Below are 15086 nucleotides of genomic sequence, written 5' to 3' on the forward strand. Positions count from 1 at the left end.
TTCAAATATATATATATATATATAATTTCTTTTGTTCCATAATCATATTGAAAGATTTAACATTATAATTACAATTCAGTTAGTGCGAAATTATATTATAACAAAGTCAAAGTACTTAAAAAAATAAAGAAAACAGAAAGAAAAAAAATAGCAGATATTAAATATTGTTTGAGTGATGACACAACTAAAATATTATTATCTATATATCCAGCATGTTCTTTAATGAAGTTCAACCAGACTATATAAATTCCACTGTGTCTTAAGTGTATAGGAAAATATTAAATGCGATAGAAGCAGTTCAGTCTCATTTTGTACATTTGGTCTATTTAGATTATAACGAAAGTTTCTTTTTTCGAATACATAATTGATTATCTATTTCTCAGAGCTTTAAAAAGGAACTCTTGTATGCAGAAAAATAAAGAAAAATTCTATTAATGTACTTTGTGCACAACTTAATCGTTTTATATTAAAATCATTGAAATAAAAAAAAAAAAATAATAATGCAGCACTGTGTTTTTGCAACAAAGACATACAGAAAGCCTGGCACTTTAAAGTTTAGCAATATATATATATATAGTAAGGAAAAATGTATATATATATATATGTATATATAGTATATATATGTGTATGTATATATATATATATGTATATATAATTTTCCTTATTGATTCATGTCAATAATATGCCACATTGCCTATTTTTTTATATGTACTGTATATACATTTAGGAAATATAGCTCATATAAGGATTATATTATGCAACCATAAGATAATGAAATGTCTTATATTATGAACAAAAAAGAAAGAAATTTTACATGTACTCAATTACATTCAAAGTGTTCAATTTCTACTGAAACTTTTGTATAATAGGCAGTGACTTTTGCTTGACAATTCAAGCATTAAAATTATAATTTTTTTTTGGATAAAATTAATGTATGAAAAAAATTATAAAAATGAAATGAACTTCTTCAAAACATTAGTTTAAACATCATTCCAGATCATCGACAATATTTGACCATGTGCTAGCTATATGACAACATAAAAAATCATCATAATTTGTAATATTATATGGGGATCACTCACAATTATAATTCTAATTATATCTAATAATTTGTTCGTATATCTTATTTGTTGATAAATAATGTGTTGTTAGTTCATAATAAAGAAATTTTAAAGAGAATAAGGTCTTTCTGTATTCTGAATTTTTTGAATATATAAATATCTATTAATATAATGTATTTCAAATGCACGTACTATATCATAAAAACTTTCAAATTATAAAGAACTGCAAATTAACAATTGTAATAGATACTTTAACAAGTGCTGGCATTCCCAAAATATAAATAACTTTATATAAACAATATAAGTTGATTGTAAGTAATATTGATACTGTATGGTTTATATTTTTCACACATATTCTGAAAAATCAGATACACATATATATATATATATATGCAAGTTATATAATTATTATAGTTCTGTATATAGAAATTGCAAGAGCACAAATTCTCTTTCATCACTTTCATGAGAAACTTTATATTATTTTGCTTTTGATTAAAAAATGATATATGCACTTTTTATAAACTTCGTTTTTATAGTTTCTTTATGCTGTGCATTAGCTAACACCAACAACCATATTATTTTTACGAGCAAGAATAAATGAGGCAGCAAGTGAATATTAAGCCTTTAGTCGTTTTTTTTTTATTGTAAATGGCAAATTCTGTAATGTTCGAATTAAAAAAAAAAAAGAAAAAAAAATCCTGATATAGTAATATTATCAATGCAAAGCAGCCCACGTTCGTTCAAACATTCTAAAGTAGCATTTTGCGAAATATTTATTCTAGAGAGAATTTGTTTATTTTGACAGACTTCTTATACACATACACATCCCATATTTTTAATTTTTTACTTGTTATTCCTATTCTTGCAATTATTTATTTATTATACTATCAGATCTTCCAGTTGCCATTTATTCCAAGTATCTTATCATTTAATTTTTGATATTTCTTGTAACTTTGGTACATTGCTACTAAAATGTTCACCATACAATTTAAAAAATTTAGAGAGTATTTTAGTAAGAACTAAGAATTTTTTTTTGATCCATGGTCATCTGTATAGATACACATAAATAATATGCATTTGGACTTATGAAATCACAATTTATGGTATTTGTTATTGCCTAGAATTATTTGTGATACTTCATAAGTTTGCAGTCCTTATCATAATTATTGACGAACTTATCTTAATACTGCCTAATAATATAGTAACACTAATTTTCATATACAAAATAATTAACACATGAGTGTCAGTGAGTTAACAGTTGAGAATGTCATTGATCTATATTCATATCCTATATAATTATAGGATAATGATAGCAATGGTACATTGTAGATAACTGTTTGATCTGAATGTATTAAATAAATCTGTCATGTGTTTGATCGAGAATGGGCTATTATTAATGTTGATTATACAAACTTAAATATATATAGTATTTTTGCTTGATACAGTCTGACGAATCAACGATATTATATACTCTTTCTAGAAACATCCGCAAAATATAGATTATTATATTAAAATACTATCATATCCATTAAAGCAGACTATATTAATGAAAAAGCTAAATGTTACAGCAGTGAAATAAATTTGTAGTTCCATGTTTTTCAATTGTATCATCAAATTTTGAACATCCATCTTTGGCACAGTATACGTTCATTAAACGTAAACAGACAAATCTGTATGTAAAAAAAGTAGAACAAAAAAATAAAAGAAATATACATATCACCAATCAATTATTATGGTGGCACTTGTCTGCATAGCCCAAAGATTGTCCGCTTGATGCAACCTGAATCATTAGAACGTATTTATGTATATTTTTTCTATTACCTAATTTTAATTTTTATAATTCATAAAAACATAAATACAAACGAGTGATCCCTTATATAAACTAAGTCTTGTCAGAAATATTACTAAATACATCCCAAATATTCTTTTCAAAAATGAATGATAGTATACATAAGAATGACATATGTTCCATGTATGCCTAGGAAAGATGTTTATACCTAAATATGTTGTCGTAGAATGAAAATATGAGGGATGTAATTTTAAAAACATAAGTCAGTCAGATTGATACGTGCAAAGATAATTATAAATTAAAGTGCACATAAATGTACACTATTGTCTTTGACACTCACGCACTTGTCAGACACTAAGAAAATGAATTATGCATCACTTCACTCTTAGCAGCAGCAATTGTTCAGTGCAACTTGTAATCGTTCTTAATCGAACGAAATATACACATGATTGTTTTATACTCAACAAAAAAATAATAAGATAAATAGTTCAGTCCCAACTGGCATCACTGTCACCTTCTTCATCGACAGAAGATGAAGATGGGGAGAACATAGGATCATATAATAGATCTGTGTCACGTAGGAACTCTTCCCGATTTCTCTTCCTACTACTTAGTCTGCGCTTTTTTGTTTCCAATGCCAACTTATCTTCTACTGAACGTTCTTTGCGGAATTCATAGACTAGTGGATAGATATATTCTATTGCTGCTTGGACAGCAGCAACATTAGGAGCTGAAATATCATTATACATATATTTAATGATAGAAAAGATAGTTTACTTCATAGTACATTGGATTAGTGAAAGTTATTATTTACCTGTTACTGTAACACTTCCAGTAGAAAATATTTTTAACGTTGCTTTTGGTTCTTTTAATTTATATGTTACACCAGGATGTAATTCTGGTTCATAACTAAAATATAATATCCCTTACTACGTACCAAAATTAAAATCTTACTTTATTTTAGATACATTTGCATTAATGATAAAATATACCTACTCTGCATTTTCTTTATGACATATTGAAAACGATGTTATTTTGATATCAAATGGCATACAGCATGTACCTAACACATTAACCACCCTGTAATTATGAAACCGTGCCTTAAAGCCCAGTTTTTGAAGGGAACGTGCAAATCGACGTGCTGCTACTTTTGCTTCAGCTTCACTAGTTGCACCCGTGCAAGTCACTTTTCCTGAAGACCAGATAGAAGCAGTGGTATATGGTCTTCGTAATTTCATTGTGATCATCTGGAAGTTTTATACGAAAATGTGATTTTACATTAAAAGATAAATTTTAATCTATATTTAACTGATTAGTATTTAAAAATCAAAAGATATCGTTATGACTTTCCTTTATATTAAAATCACAATCAAATTATTTGTTATATAGAAATATTATTTAGTTAGCTGAAACAGAAAAAGTATATATCTTTACTTACTCCATTTTCTCTTCTGTATTCAACATTTGAGCCATTAAGTGCAATTTCTCTTAAGTTAAGATGACACCTTACACTAAAGCTACAAACTACATTATTAATAACAATATCAAGCTCAGGTGTTTCTTGTTCAGATTCAGTCATACATGTTTCAATTTCTTCTTTAAAGAGTCCATTATCTTTCGTTTCAGTACATATATCACTGTTATTTAAATTGTCAACATTTTCTACATGATTTAAAGATCTATTTGTTAAAGGTTTCATGCTATTTTTTTGAATAGCAGTTGCCATAATATTATATACCTACAACAAAATTAAAAATATTTATAAAATATAGTGTTCTTTAACATTTTAAATAATTAATAATTTATAAATATATCATATATATATATGTATATTATATGTATATATATATATCATTAATTTTAACAGGTAAAACAAAAATAAAACTGAAGGAAGAAATATATATCAAGAATCAGAAATAACATCTTTTATTACATTCAATTATGGAATATGTTTGTTGGTTATGATATTACATGAACATTATCTTAGAGATATAGCGACAATCTGAATTATGAGAATTAAAAGTAGATAATATAGGGTAGCAATATATAATCAACATATTCTCTAATAGAATTAATTCACTTGAAAATATTTTTTAAGAATATTATCACGATATATGTCTGTGTAGAATAGTATTATTTTATACATAAAGACCAGTTAAAAAATATTAAAAAATACTAAGTTTTAAATATTGTAAATCGTTTATCAATATATACGTGAATTAGATAATCGCATGATTTATATATCCTTATGGAATTTTCGAAAATATTTAAATTCTAATATAATTTAATTTCATTCTAAGAAATATTACAGAATCCGACGAAGAAATGAGGAGTGACTCAAGGTCTATAGATCCTTAAAAAAAAATTTATTTTTCAAGTATTATACATACAAAGCGAGCATGCAAAATATTTATCACGTGAGAACAATTTTTAAATATAAATAACGTTTTAATTATTACAATTTCACATGACAGCGTCTCTAAAGAGGAAACGGATACTATTACATCGATGTTGACAAAACTAGTACAACAGTTTAAATAAATCAATTTATAGACTAAAGGTTAATCGAAATATTCGTAGGAAAATACTTACTTTTAACTATAATGTATTTTTCACTTTATTACCGCTTCAATATTAATGTCTTTGTTGACAAGTGCGAAGAAATCGTAGAGTTAGCTCAATAACTGCAGCCATTGTTTTCAGCCATGTTCTTTAAACTGGCAACCGCTGGTTATCACGTTGACGACTAACCAGAAACATCTATGGAGCTTAAGGCACGATTCATATTATTATTTTTTTTTAATCTGAACTATTACGACCAATAAGGAAAGGAAAAATTTATGAATGACCAATGACGAAGCATCAATAACATATTGACCAATTAAAATTCAGGGAAGCCTACAATCCGGCTTTCAAGTGCGATCTTATAGGTTTACTTATATATGATAGTTTAAAATTTGTGCTACATAAGAAATACAAATAAACTATTATGATAATGTAAAATGTTGTGAGAAAAGGAAAAAGGAATAAAAATAAGATTTATGACGACTATGACAATGTCGTATATCAAATAAATGAAAGAACGTCTTTATATTTTTTAGAAAAATTATTCAACGATTTCATCTGGTGTATTATGTAAGATATGTTATGTTAAGCGCATAACCTATGACTACACATATATCGGACGTAGTGTTGATCATCGAATGGTATGACCGCGAAATGTGAAATGTATTTGTTTATATTTCTACGAAGGTAGTCAATTATTCAAGTGTCTGTTCACAATTATTTGAAAATTTTAACGATGAGCTGGGAAGTTTGCTGCAGGAATATGTGTCGTGCGTGCATGAAAATTGATGGTGTACTTTTGCCAATGTATGATGACGACACGATAAGTAGCAAGAATTTACCTGAAAAACTTACTGAACTTACCTCGATTCAGGTTAGCAGAAAGAAAAACGTGAAAATCATTCAACGAAGTCTGTATAGTTTTTTCCTTTATCATTGTACTATGTTAAGATAACATTTTTCATAAAGATCAGATATTAATTAAAAATTTGTAACCTCAAAAAATGAACATATCATAGTAATCATTTATATATAACAATGTTTTATAAAATTAATATGCATTGAAAATTATTTTGATTAGATCGATAGACATGATGGATTACCACATATGCTTTGCGCCAAATGTGCTTATCGGACTGTTGCATTTTATGATTTTAAATTACAAGTACAAGCGACTGAGGAAAAACTTAGAAAGATGTTTGATACGCAAATAGAGGATATTAAGGTAATTTGTTATATCTACATTAATTATATTAGCATAATATGTATATAAACATTTTATTTCTTTATTACTTCATTAAATTTTATTAGGAAGAAATTGAAGAAAATGGAAATGAACAAGATTCCATAATGTTAAGCAAAGAATCAGCAGAGAAGATATTTGATTCTTCTGAAATTCCTGTTAATTATGCAAGTTCTATTAATGATCAATTAAATAAAGAGATTAAAGTAAACAAAGATGAAATGGAACAATCATTAGAAATAATATCGTTCATGGATTTGAATCAGAATAATGGAACAGATAAGATTCAAGATCATTTAAATAAGATCATCGATGTTGATCAGCAAGGTAAATTATGTAGTATTAAAAATGGATTAGTCAATCAATACTGTAGTACTCTTAGTTCACACGATTTAAATTGTACAGTAGTGTATATAGGGGACACAATAATGGAATCTATCAAATCAGAAGATCATAATCCTTGCAAGCCAAAAGATGAAAATATTAGTATTAAAGCATCATCTTGTAAAGAGAATTTTGAAAAACCTAGAACAAATGATGAATTTTTAGATACAATATATATATCTGATAATACAGAATTAAAGAGTACTAAGACTTTAAACATTGAAAATGAAACTTGGCAATTGGTATCAACAGATAAATCGGTCATAATAGAGCAGGAAGATAAAATGAAGCTTAACGACCAACAAGATTGTAATACAACAGAGAATGTGGACTTAAGAGAAAGCGATGATACTGATTCAGATTACTTCATTGATCCTAAAGATAATATTTTAGGAAGTTTAAATGATACAATAACTAGGATCAAAGAAATAAAAACCGAGAATAATACTATACAATATCAGTGTACTTTATGTTTGCAGAACTATGATAAACTTACAGGTGTTTTACTTCATACTATTGATAATCATATTCCAAGTAGTGGTCCCTTCTTTTGTGTTGTTTGTGAGAAGGATTGTGATAGTCACAGAGAATTAAGAACTCATGTAAAAACACATACAGGACAATTTCCATATTCGTGTTTTATATGTAATAAAGCGTATACCTTAAAAAGATATTTAAAGCGACACATGGTTTGTCATACCGATTTTCCAAGACATCGTTGCCCAAAATGTGGTGTAAGATTTAAAACAAAATTAGAATTAGAAAATCACATTGTAACACATGTACATGGAGCGCCATATGCGTGTAGTCAATGTCCACGTATGTTCAATCATAAAGGTAACTACAAAAGACACTTAATTACACATTTGGATCCTCAAGGTCTTCATTTACCAAAATACCCATGTACGGTTTGCGGTAAACGATTCTTGAATAATCGTACTCTTGAAACTCATATGCGTGTTCATACGGGAGAAAAACCATTTAAATGTAATGTATGTAGTAGACGTTTTTCGCAACAAGGGAATCTTCTGAACCATTTACGCATTCATTCGAATCCCAGAAGTTATACATGTGAAGTTTGTGGGAAGAGATTTAATCAGAGAGCTACATTAAAAGATCATAGTCTTATACATACAGGAGAAAAACCTTACATTTGTAACGTCTGCGGAATTGCATTTACATTTAGTGCAGCATTAAGACGTCACATGTGGACTCATGCTAGTGGCAAACCTTTTGGTTGTGAAATTTGCAATGCACGTTTTGTAGGGAAGTATGATTTGAGACGTCATATGAAAATTCATAGCGACAGACCAAGAACGAAACAAAAAAAGAATGGAGGAAAAAATAATAACACAGAAGAAGAATCAAGAGAAGATATTACAACTGTAGAAGAAGTAGATACAGAAACTGTTCTCATAGAACAAGTTCTTTTAAATCAAGATGTTACACAAGTTATTCCACAAGAAGAAGCAGAAAAAGAGAATGTAGATGCTCTTTTGAATCTTATACAGTATGGTTAATATTATTAAGAAATTTTTTATTTTTCCTCCTACATTGTTTGTTCAAAGTTAAAAAAATAGACATTTAGCTTGAAGGAGGCAGAATTTGTGTCTTAAGTCAATTAACTTAACATATATATCTCTTTATTAGAGATATTAAGTCTTCAATTTCACATTTAATACTAGATCATAATATAATAATTTATATCTTGAATTATGTAATGCTATAGAGCATAATTTTTAACTTATTTAATAGTTTTAATGGATCGTGATTTATAAAGTTTATGAATTAATCAAACAATGAAAGATTGCTTCGTGGGTGTATAGAAAATATGTTGCTCAACAATTTTTGTTTTCCTTACTTGTGCAACATTGTATATTATAAAGATTCTTTTTTTACATTTTATTTATATTCGATGCTTGTAATATGTGTAATGTAAGACTGAAAACCATTATTATTTTTAAAACTATTTTTTGTCGTATATTCAAATGAAAAAATTTCTTCATGTCTGTACGATGCGTATATGTATAATGTGTAGTTCTATAAATACGTGATATATTAAAATTGTATAAAAGTTTTTCAATTATAAATTTATTATATCTAACAATCTTTATAACTTACCTTTGCATGTAATGTTTCATATTAATTTTAATTATTTTAAATTTCCTGTTTTATTTGCTAGGATAAATTATTCTGCTAATAAAGTCGTACGCGACGTTATCGAACTAAGCGACAATAGTAAATAAGAATGCTACTTCTTATCTAACGTCGGTAAAGTATCGAAATGCGAATGTGCCATCTACTTGAATAAATGAGTAAAATGTATGAAAATTCATTCTCGGTAACGTCGGTAACACGTTACGTGGTTCCTTTGACCATAAGCGTACGCCATCTAGCTACGTAACGAATTTTTAAGATATTTATAATGCTATTAAAAATACTTAGAGAAATGAAGTCACATTGATCTCTGTTTACCTCGAAGATCCATTTATAAGAGGAAGCATAACTATAAAATGATTCAGTCTACAAAATAATTCAATAAGTCATGATATTACATATTTTAAATCGCCATACAATTAAATATACATATTTATCTTTTTTTTTTTTTTTTTTGATTACTTTATAAGTCTGGAAAGTTATATAATACACGAAAATAGCGAAATCTCTAACGAGAGCATATTCAATTCTCATGTACTTTCACCATACTGAAAAGTCAGTAATAATAATACATAGTAAATTAAGAGAAATGTATTGTAAATGATTGTTTGTATTTCACAAATAATTAAGAAACAAAATCAAGATGTCTTCTAAATAGCTGAATCCTGAGTCGTACAGAAGCTATCGATAAAGTGTAAGAAGCAGAAGATTGTAGGATGATTCTTGAATGAGAGAAGAAGATCAGAAACGAAGAGAAGAATAGAAAGTTAACTTATTCAGAGAAGAAGAGAAGGAGACGTAAATCTCAAGACGTTATCGGTTGCACGGACAACGCGCGATTGAAGCTCGTACGTCGCGACAAATCAGGTGCGCGTTGGACGAATGCGCATCCCGCGCCTGCGTACTCGTTCGAGGAGTGCTACAGTGGCGCCAGTCATGGCGGCGGAAAACACGCGCGCACGTCACCACCGCCGCCGGTCGGTGCCTCCACGCCTCCACCTCACCTCCACCGCCACCTCCGCCGCCGTACTCAGGGCTCGTGGGTAAGTACCCTCATACTCCATGCTCCAATCAGTCTGCACTCGCATGTCCACGAGGTTGCTCGCACGGGCCTGGTGGTTGTCCTCTTCCACCCGCACACGTAACACCCCGACGCCAAGCTCCCCCCTTCCCTCCTTCTCGTACGCTCTTTGCTCTTTCGTCTCGCTTTTCCTCATTATCCCTTCTATTTTTCCTTTCTTCTCTCCTTTGCCCTTCCTTCCTCATTTTCTGTCTCTCTCTCTGTCTTTTTCGATTCATGTTTTTAGTTTCTGCATACTCTTTCGCGAGGACTTCGCTTCCTATATCCATTGTACAACAAGCCAACCTATCCGTCCAAACAAACCGTCCAGTTTTGCCGGCTCACCGAAGTACCGTACTTATTTACGGTAGCATAGGGTGAGTCGATCCAGCGGTAAACCATCGCAATTACCTTTGCTACCACCGCTCGAAAATCGGACGCGTAAAGTCGCATGTTCTTTCTGACAGACCACGGAGAGGTTAGGTCTCGCGAGTGAGAGAGAGAAAGAGAGAGAGAGTGAGTGTGGCGGGCTCGCGTGCTCCGTTTGAATTTCGAAGTCGCGCCACGGGCGCTATTCGTACCCTCTCTCTCTTCTTTCAAGATAGCGCGCGCGAGAAAGAGAAAGAGAGAGAAAGAGGGTGAGAGAAAGATAGAATCCTCGTCTCTGGCTGTTGCCGCACCGCCACCGTAGCAGCAGCAGCACCAGCAGCGGCAGCGAAGTATATCGTGACGTACTACGGCGTGACGTACGCCGCCGTACGAGGACGAAACGAAAGGGAGAGAGAGAGGAGAGGAAAAGCGCGCGAATCGTGAGCCACCGTCAGTGTACGTCGCGCCAGTCTCCGCGCCGGTGTTCGGGTGCTCTCGCGCTTATTCGAGGTTAGGTTCGACGAGGCGCGTTCTTCGAAACGCATTCACGACATTTTAGACGTTCTCAATTTTTTTTAACCGAGAGAACGTAATTTACGTATCGCGTTGTTAGTATTATTACCATTATCGTTGTTACGAGCGTTATTACGAGATCGAATTTGACGCCGTCGTATTTTATTTGTCTCACTTTTATCAACTAACGTCGAGACCTGTGGCACGCGGAATATGGTGCGTCCCGAGAAGAAACTCGAAACTCGTCGCTCGCAAAGCGACGGATAAGAGAGGATCAAAACGGAGAGGATCTGACAGGAAAGAGTAGTGTGAATGTTCTCGGATAGCCGTATGTCGCGGCTTGCCGCGCACGACTTTTTCAGTGCACACGAGGAAAATGTACGGTCATTGGTGATTAGGATAACCTATACGTTATTTAATATTTTCTTCTTGCTCTTCGTCGATTCGAATACTTCCTCTTTTTCTTTTATTTCCTTCGCTCATCGAATTACAACGATGGATCGATCTTTGCTCGATCGCTGCCAAGTATATATTCTACGAAAATTTCAATTAATTTCTACAAGAAATGTATACTCCTCGATGAGATCGTTACGATAAAAACAAGTGTACGAGAGTTTGAATCGCGAAAAAACACAGGCGCACACAAACGTGTAAGGAAGTTAAATCAAAGGATACATTTCGATATGTCGTGTTAGAACGTATACCTAATTGTTTAAACCCATTAAGAAATTTGTTACGAGTGGCTGGAGAAGTTCGGTGCAACAAGTGTCCAGCCTAAACGTTTGCCTTCTGCAACGACGTAGAAGGACGTAGGAGAAACGTTGTCCGATCGACGAAACGAATATTAGTAGTTTTTCATCCTTTGACATCTGATTATATTTCGTGACATTGGATATGCTTATTTCTCCCGAAATTACAACATACAAACATACGCAATCGGTTTTCTCCAAATTTTCTTTTTTTTTTTTTTTATTTATTTATTTTTCTTCTTCTTTTTTTTTTATTCGCGTAGTTACCTATAATATTTGAAAGAGAAAGGAGAAGAGAGACAGAAATAGAGAAACAGAGAGAGAGAGAGAGAGAGAGTGAGAGAGTAATGCGCGTGCCGTCGGAATCGTTTTATCGTATTCACAACGACCTACAACTATGAGAACACGATCGATGTCGATGCCGTGTCGGGCCGCAAGATTAATTTGTATCGCGATATTTCGCGAAACTTGCCAACCGTCGAAATAATTGGTAATGTCGAAGTGTAATCGTAGAATTCGATGATCCGGAATTTCGTTACGCGCTCATCGCGCTTTAGCTGCGTTCGACGGTATCGGATGATGACATAATATCGTCCAAGTATTGATTTTCGCGTTGATTCGATTAAAATCGTCGATACATCATGCGTACACACGCATGTACTTATGTATGTGCATAATCGTTCGATCTTTGATTTATTTTTTTTCCCTTTCTTTTTCTTTTTTCTTTTTTTTTTGTTTTACCTTTTTCTTCGAGCCGATCGATCTCGTCGAGTTTCCTTTTCTTTTTATTTTTATTCATATCTTCATTTTTTGTCAATACTCCTTTAAAAAGAAGAAGAAGAAAAAAAAAAGGAAACCGATCTCTTGATCAATAAAATATAAATATTAAGTATAATCAGACGTCAGAAGGATTCTTTTTCACGGGATCGCCTTAGGTATCGCTTTTATTTATTTGCTCAATATATTTTTACTAATGAGAAATATTTCGTAAAATAAATGATCAGTAAGTATCTATATATGAATATTTTCACTTCAATTTTTATAAATGATTAAGCGTCAGGGTTGAATCTGGGTTGTGTCTGGATTGCGTCATTTATATTACGTATCGACATTTTATTACAAATACTGATCATTTATTTAAAATACCGATCAAACGTTTAAAAATATTGACCCAATATAAATAGTAGCCCTTAGGTTTCTCGATTTTCCATTGACGTAAGTAAATACGTGCCGAGTTTCTCTTTCTTTTTATTTATTTATTTATTTTTTTATTATTTCCTACCGCCCCTCTCGACTCTCTGTTCTCCGTTCAGCCGTGTGTCCTTTTCTTTTCTTACGCGTCTCGTTAGGAACGGTGACTTTGCGTGGAGCGAGAAAGAAGAAGAAGGCGGTCTGGCAGCGATCGATGCAATTACTCCCGTATCGAATTCGATATGTCCCGTTGAAAGGTTAGAACTAGCAGCAAGAGCAGCAGCAGCAGCAGCAGCAAGAGCAGCAGCAGTACCAGCAATAGTAGCGGTAACAGTACCAGTAACAGCACTAGCAGCATCAATAGTAGGAGAAAAGCTGTTGGTTTAGCAGTCGGTGTTAACGACGAACAATTCGATGCGGAGAGAAATAATTAGCAGACCTGACGATTAATAGGACAGACGAGAGAACTATTGGATAATACGATCTCCTTTGTCGGTACAACACGGGAAACACATACGTGAAGTTAACAATAATAATAATAGTAATAGTAATAATAATAATAATAATAATAATAATAAAAGAAATAGTAATAATAACGAAAAAAAATTGAGCATTCTTTTAGCGACGCATTGGCTATCTTATCCGATAACGATTGATAAGAAATAAAAATAAAAGAAAACTGAAAGAAAATAAAAGAGAACAGAGTTAAAAAGAAAGGATATAAAAATAGTTCTCAGAGTTATTGGTTTTCTTTCTTTCTTTCTTTTTCTTTTTTTTTTTTTTTTACCTTTCAAACAAATACGAAAAAGGTGATGTAATATCTTTATTGATCGATGTGAATTTAATTTGACGACGGTTGATGTATCGAAAAAATTGTTCGATCGTCTGTTCTTTACCTGTGATCGGAATCAACGGTATCGGTTACTTTTTGTATTCGACTTTTGACTCGAGCAAAGAAAATAAAAGAAGAAGAGAAAGAAAAAGAATTGTGATAAGAGCAAGAAAGAAAGAGATGGATAGATAGATAAATAGATAGATAAATAGATAGATAGATAGATAGATAGATAGAGAGACAGAGAATAAGACAATGAGGAAAAAAGGAAGGAACACGAGAACATGTCTGTTCTAGATGGATAACTCTGCGTACGTGCCGAATCATCTACCACCGCCGTCCCTGGTCGTGTTTTCGCAGGCCGGGGGACTGCCCGAGGCCCTGAGAATGCAAAGACCCTTCAATCCACAAGTTAGTGTCCCTTTCTTCCTCGCCTATATTCTCCCCGAAACAGTTACCATGTTTTTCCGCTTTTCTGCATACATACTCATTTTATACAAATTCTTATTCTTCTTTCTACATATAATCCTTTCTGTCTTTACTGTCTTCACTTCTTTTCTTTCCCTTTTCTTTTCTTTTTTCTTCTTCGTACGATATCCCTTCATTTAAGCACACCCGGTAGAACTTATTAAACCTGATTAATAAACCTCGTCCTTCACTTTTATGAATTTCTTCGTCTAACCTCGTCCTCCTCGATACCTTGATCCTCGATGTATAAAATCGATTACCCTGAAGATAACACCCGATACGCATGCATTATCGTTGCTTGATTTATGCACATATGGTACCCCGTTGCGCTTCGATGTTCGATGTTGCGTAGAAATAGATGGTCGCTTTATCCTACTCTATGTTATGGACACTCGTAAATGTGCATGTTTCTTTATGTGTATATATACATATATGTATATATGTACTTATGTATGATTCTGTTTAACTTGGACAATATGGTATAAGACGATTGGTTTAATTCTACTATAGATATCGTGCTAATAATATCGATCGTATATCGATTTATAAAAGACAGAAAATTTATTCGTACTTACGATATGTACCATCGAACATTTCGGAATATACAGATGCGATTCGATTAATACATTTTTTGAAACGTTTTAAAATGATTTCAAATGACCGTTCAAAAGCTAACGCGGACGAGAATGTTAGTGGCTTTTACAC

The 15086-nt window shown here is 31.9% G+C and overlaps 3 protein-coding genes across 9 annotated transcripts in view; 2 read left to right on the top strand and 1 right to left on the bottom strand.

The window, feature by feature from the left end:
• Nucleotides 1–767: 767 nt before the first annotated feature.
• On the bottom strand, nt 768–5605 carry LOC122629251 (TATA box-binding protein-like 1). Its single transcript, XM_043812449.1, has 5 exons — nt 5443–5605; nt 4289–4588; nt 3847–4097; nt 3665–3759; nt 768–3580 (listed from the first exon to the last, which is right to left on the bottom strand). Exons 2-5 carry the CDS (start codon nt 4574–4576, stop codon nt 3339–3341), a joined length of 876 nt encoding a protein of 291 aa, XP_043668384.1. The 5' UTR covers nt 4577–4588; nt 5443–5605; the 3' UTR covers nt 768–3338.
• Nucleotides 5606–5824: 219 nt separating this feature from the next.
• Nucleotides 5825–9008, top strand: LOC122629153 (zinc finger protein 250-like). Of its 4 annotated transcripts, none has more exons than XM_043812254.1 (4): nt 5825–6289; nt 6497–6640; nt 6727–6985; nt 7064–9008. In XM_043812254.1, exons 1-4 carry the CDS (start codon nt 6152–6154, stop codon nt 8560–8562), a joined length of 2040 nt encoding a protein of 679 aa, XP_043668189.1. In that variant the 5' UTR covers nt 5825–6151; the 3' UTR covers nt 8563–9008. The 4 variants fall into 4 exon arrangements, with proteins under 4 accessions (XP_043668189.1, XP_043668197.1, XP_043668181.1 ...); XM_043812262.1 differs by having other exon boundaries at nt 7067–9008; XM_043812271.1 differs by having other exon boundaries at nt 5826–6289; nt 7295–9008.
• Nucleotides 9009–10121: 1113 nt separating this feature from the next.
• LOC122637072 (E3 ubiquitin-protein ligase Rnf220-like) overlaps nt 10122–15086 on the top strand; it is a 145001-nt gene continuing 140036 nt past the window's right edge. The window contains exons 1-2 of one of the 4 annotated variants that reach the window (XM_043828955.1): nt 10122–10242; nt 14211–14324. In XM_043828955.1, coding sequence (XP_043684890.1) covers nt 14211–14324 — 114 coding nt within the window. In that variant the 5' untranslated portion in view covers nt 10122–10242. Of the gene's footprint in view, nt 10243–10889; nt 11520–14210; nt 14325–15086 lie in introns of those variants that run through there. The other 3 variants (XM_043828946.1, XM_043828962.1, XM_043828971.1) reach the window with 3 other exon arrangements.

The sequence above is a fragment of the Vespula pensylvanica genome, chromosome 1 (assembly GCF_014466175.1).
Source record: "Vespula pensylvanica isolate Volc-1 chromosome 1, ASM1446617v1, whole genome shotgun sequence".
NCBI lineage: Eukaryota > Metazoa > Arthropoda > Insecta > Hymenoptera > Vespidae > Vespula > Vespula pensylvanica.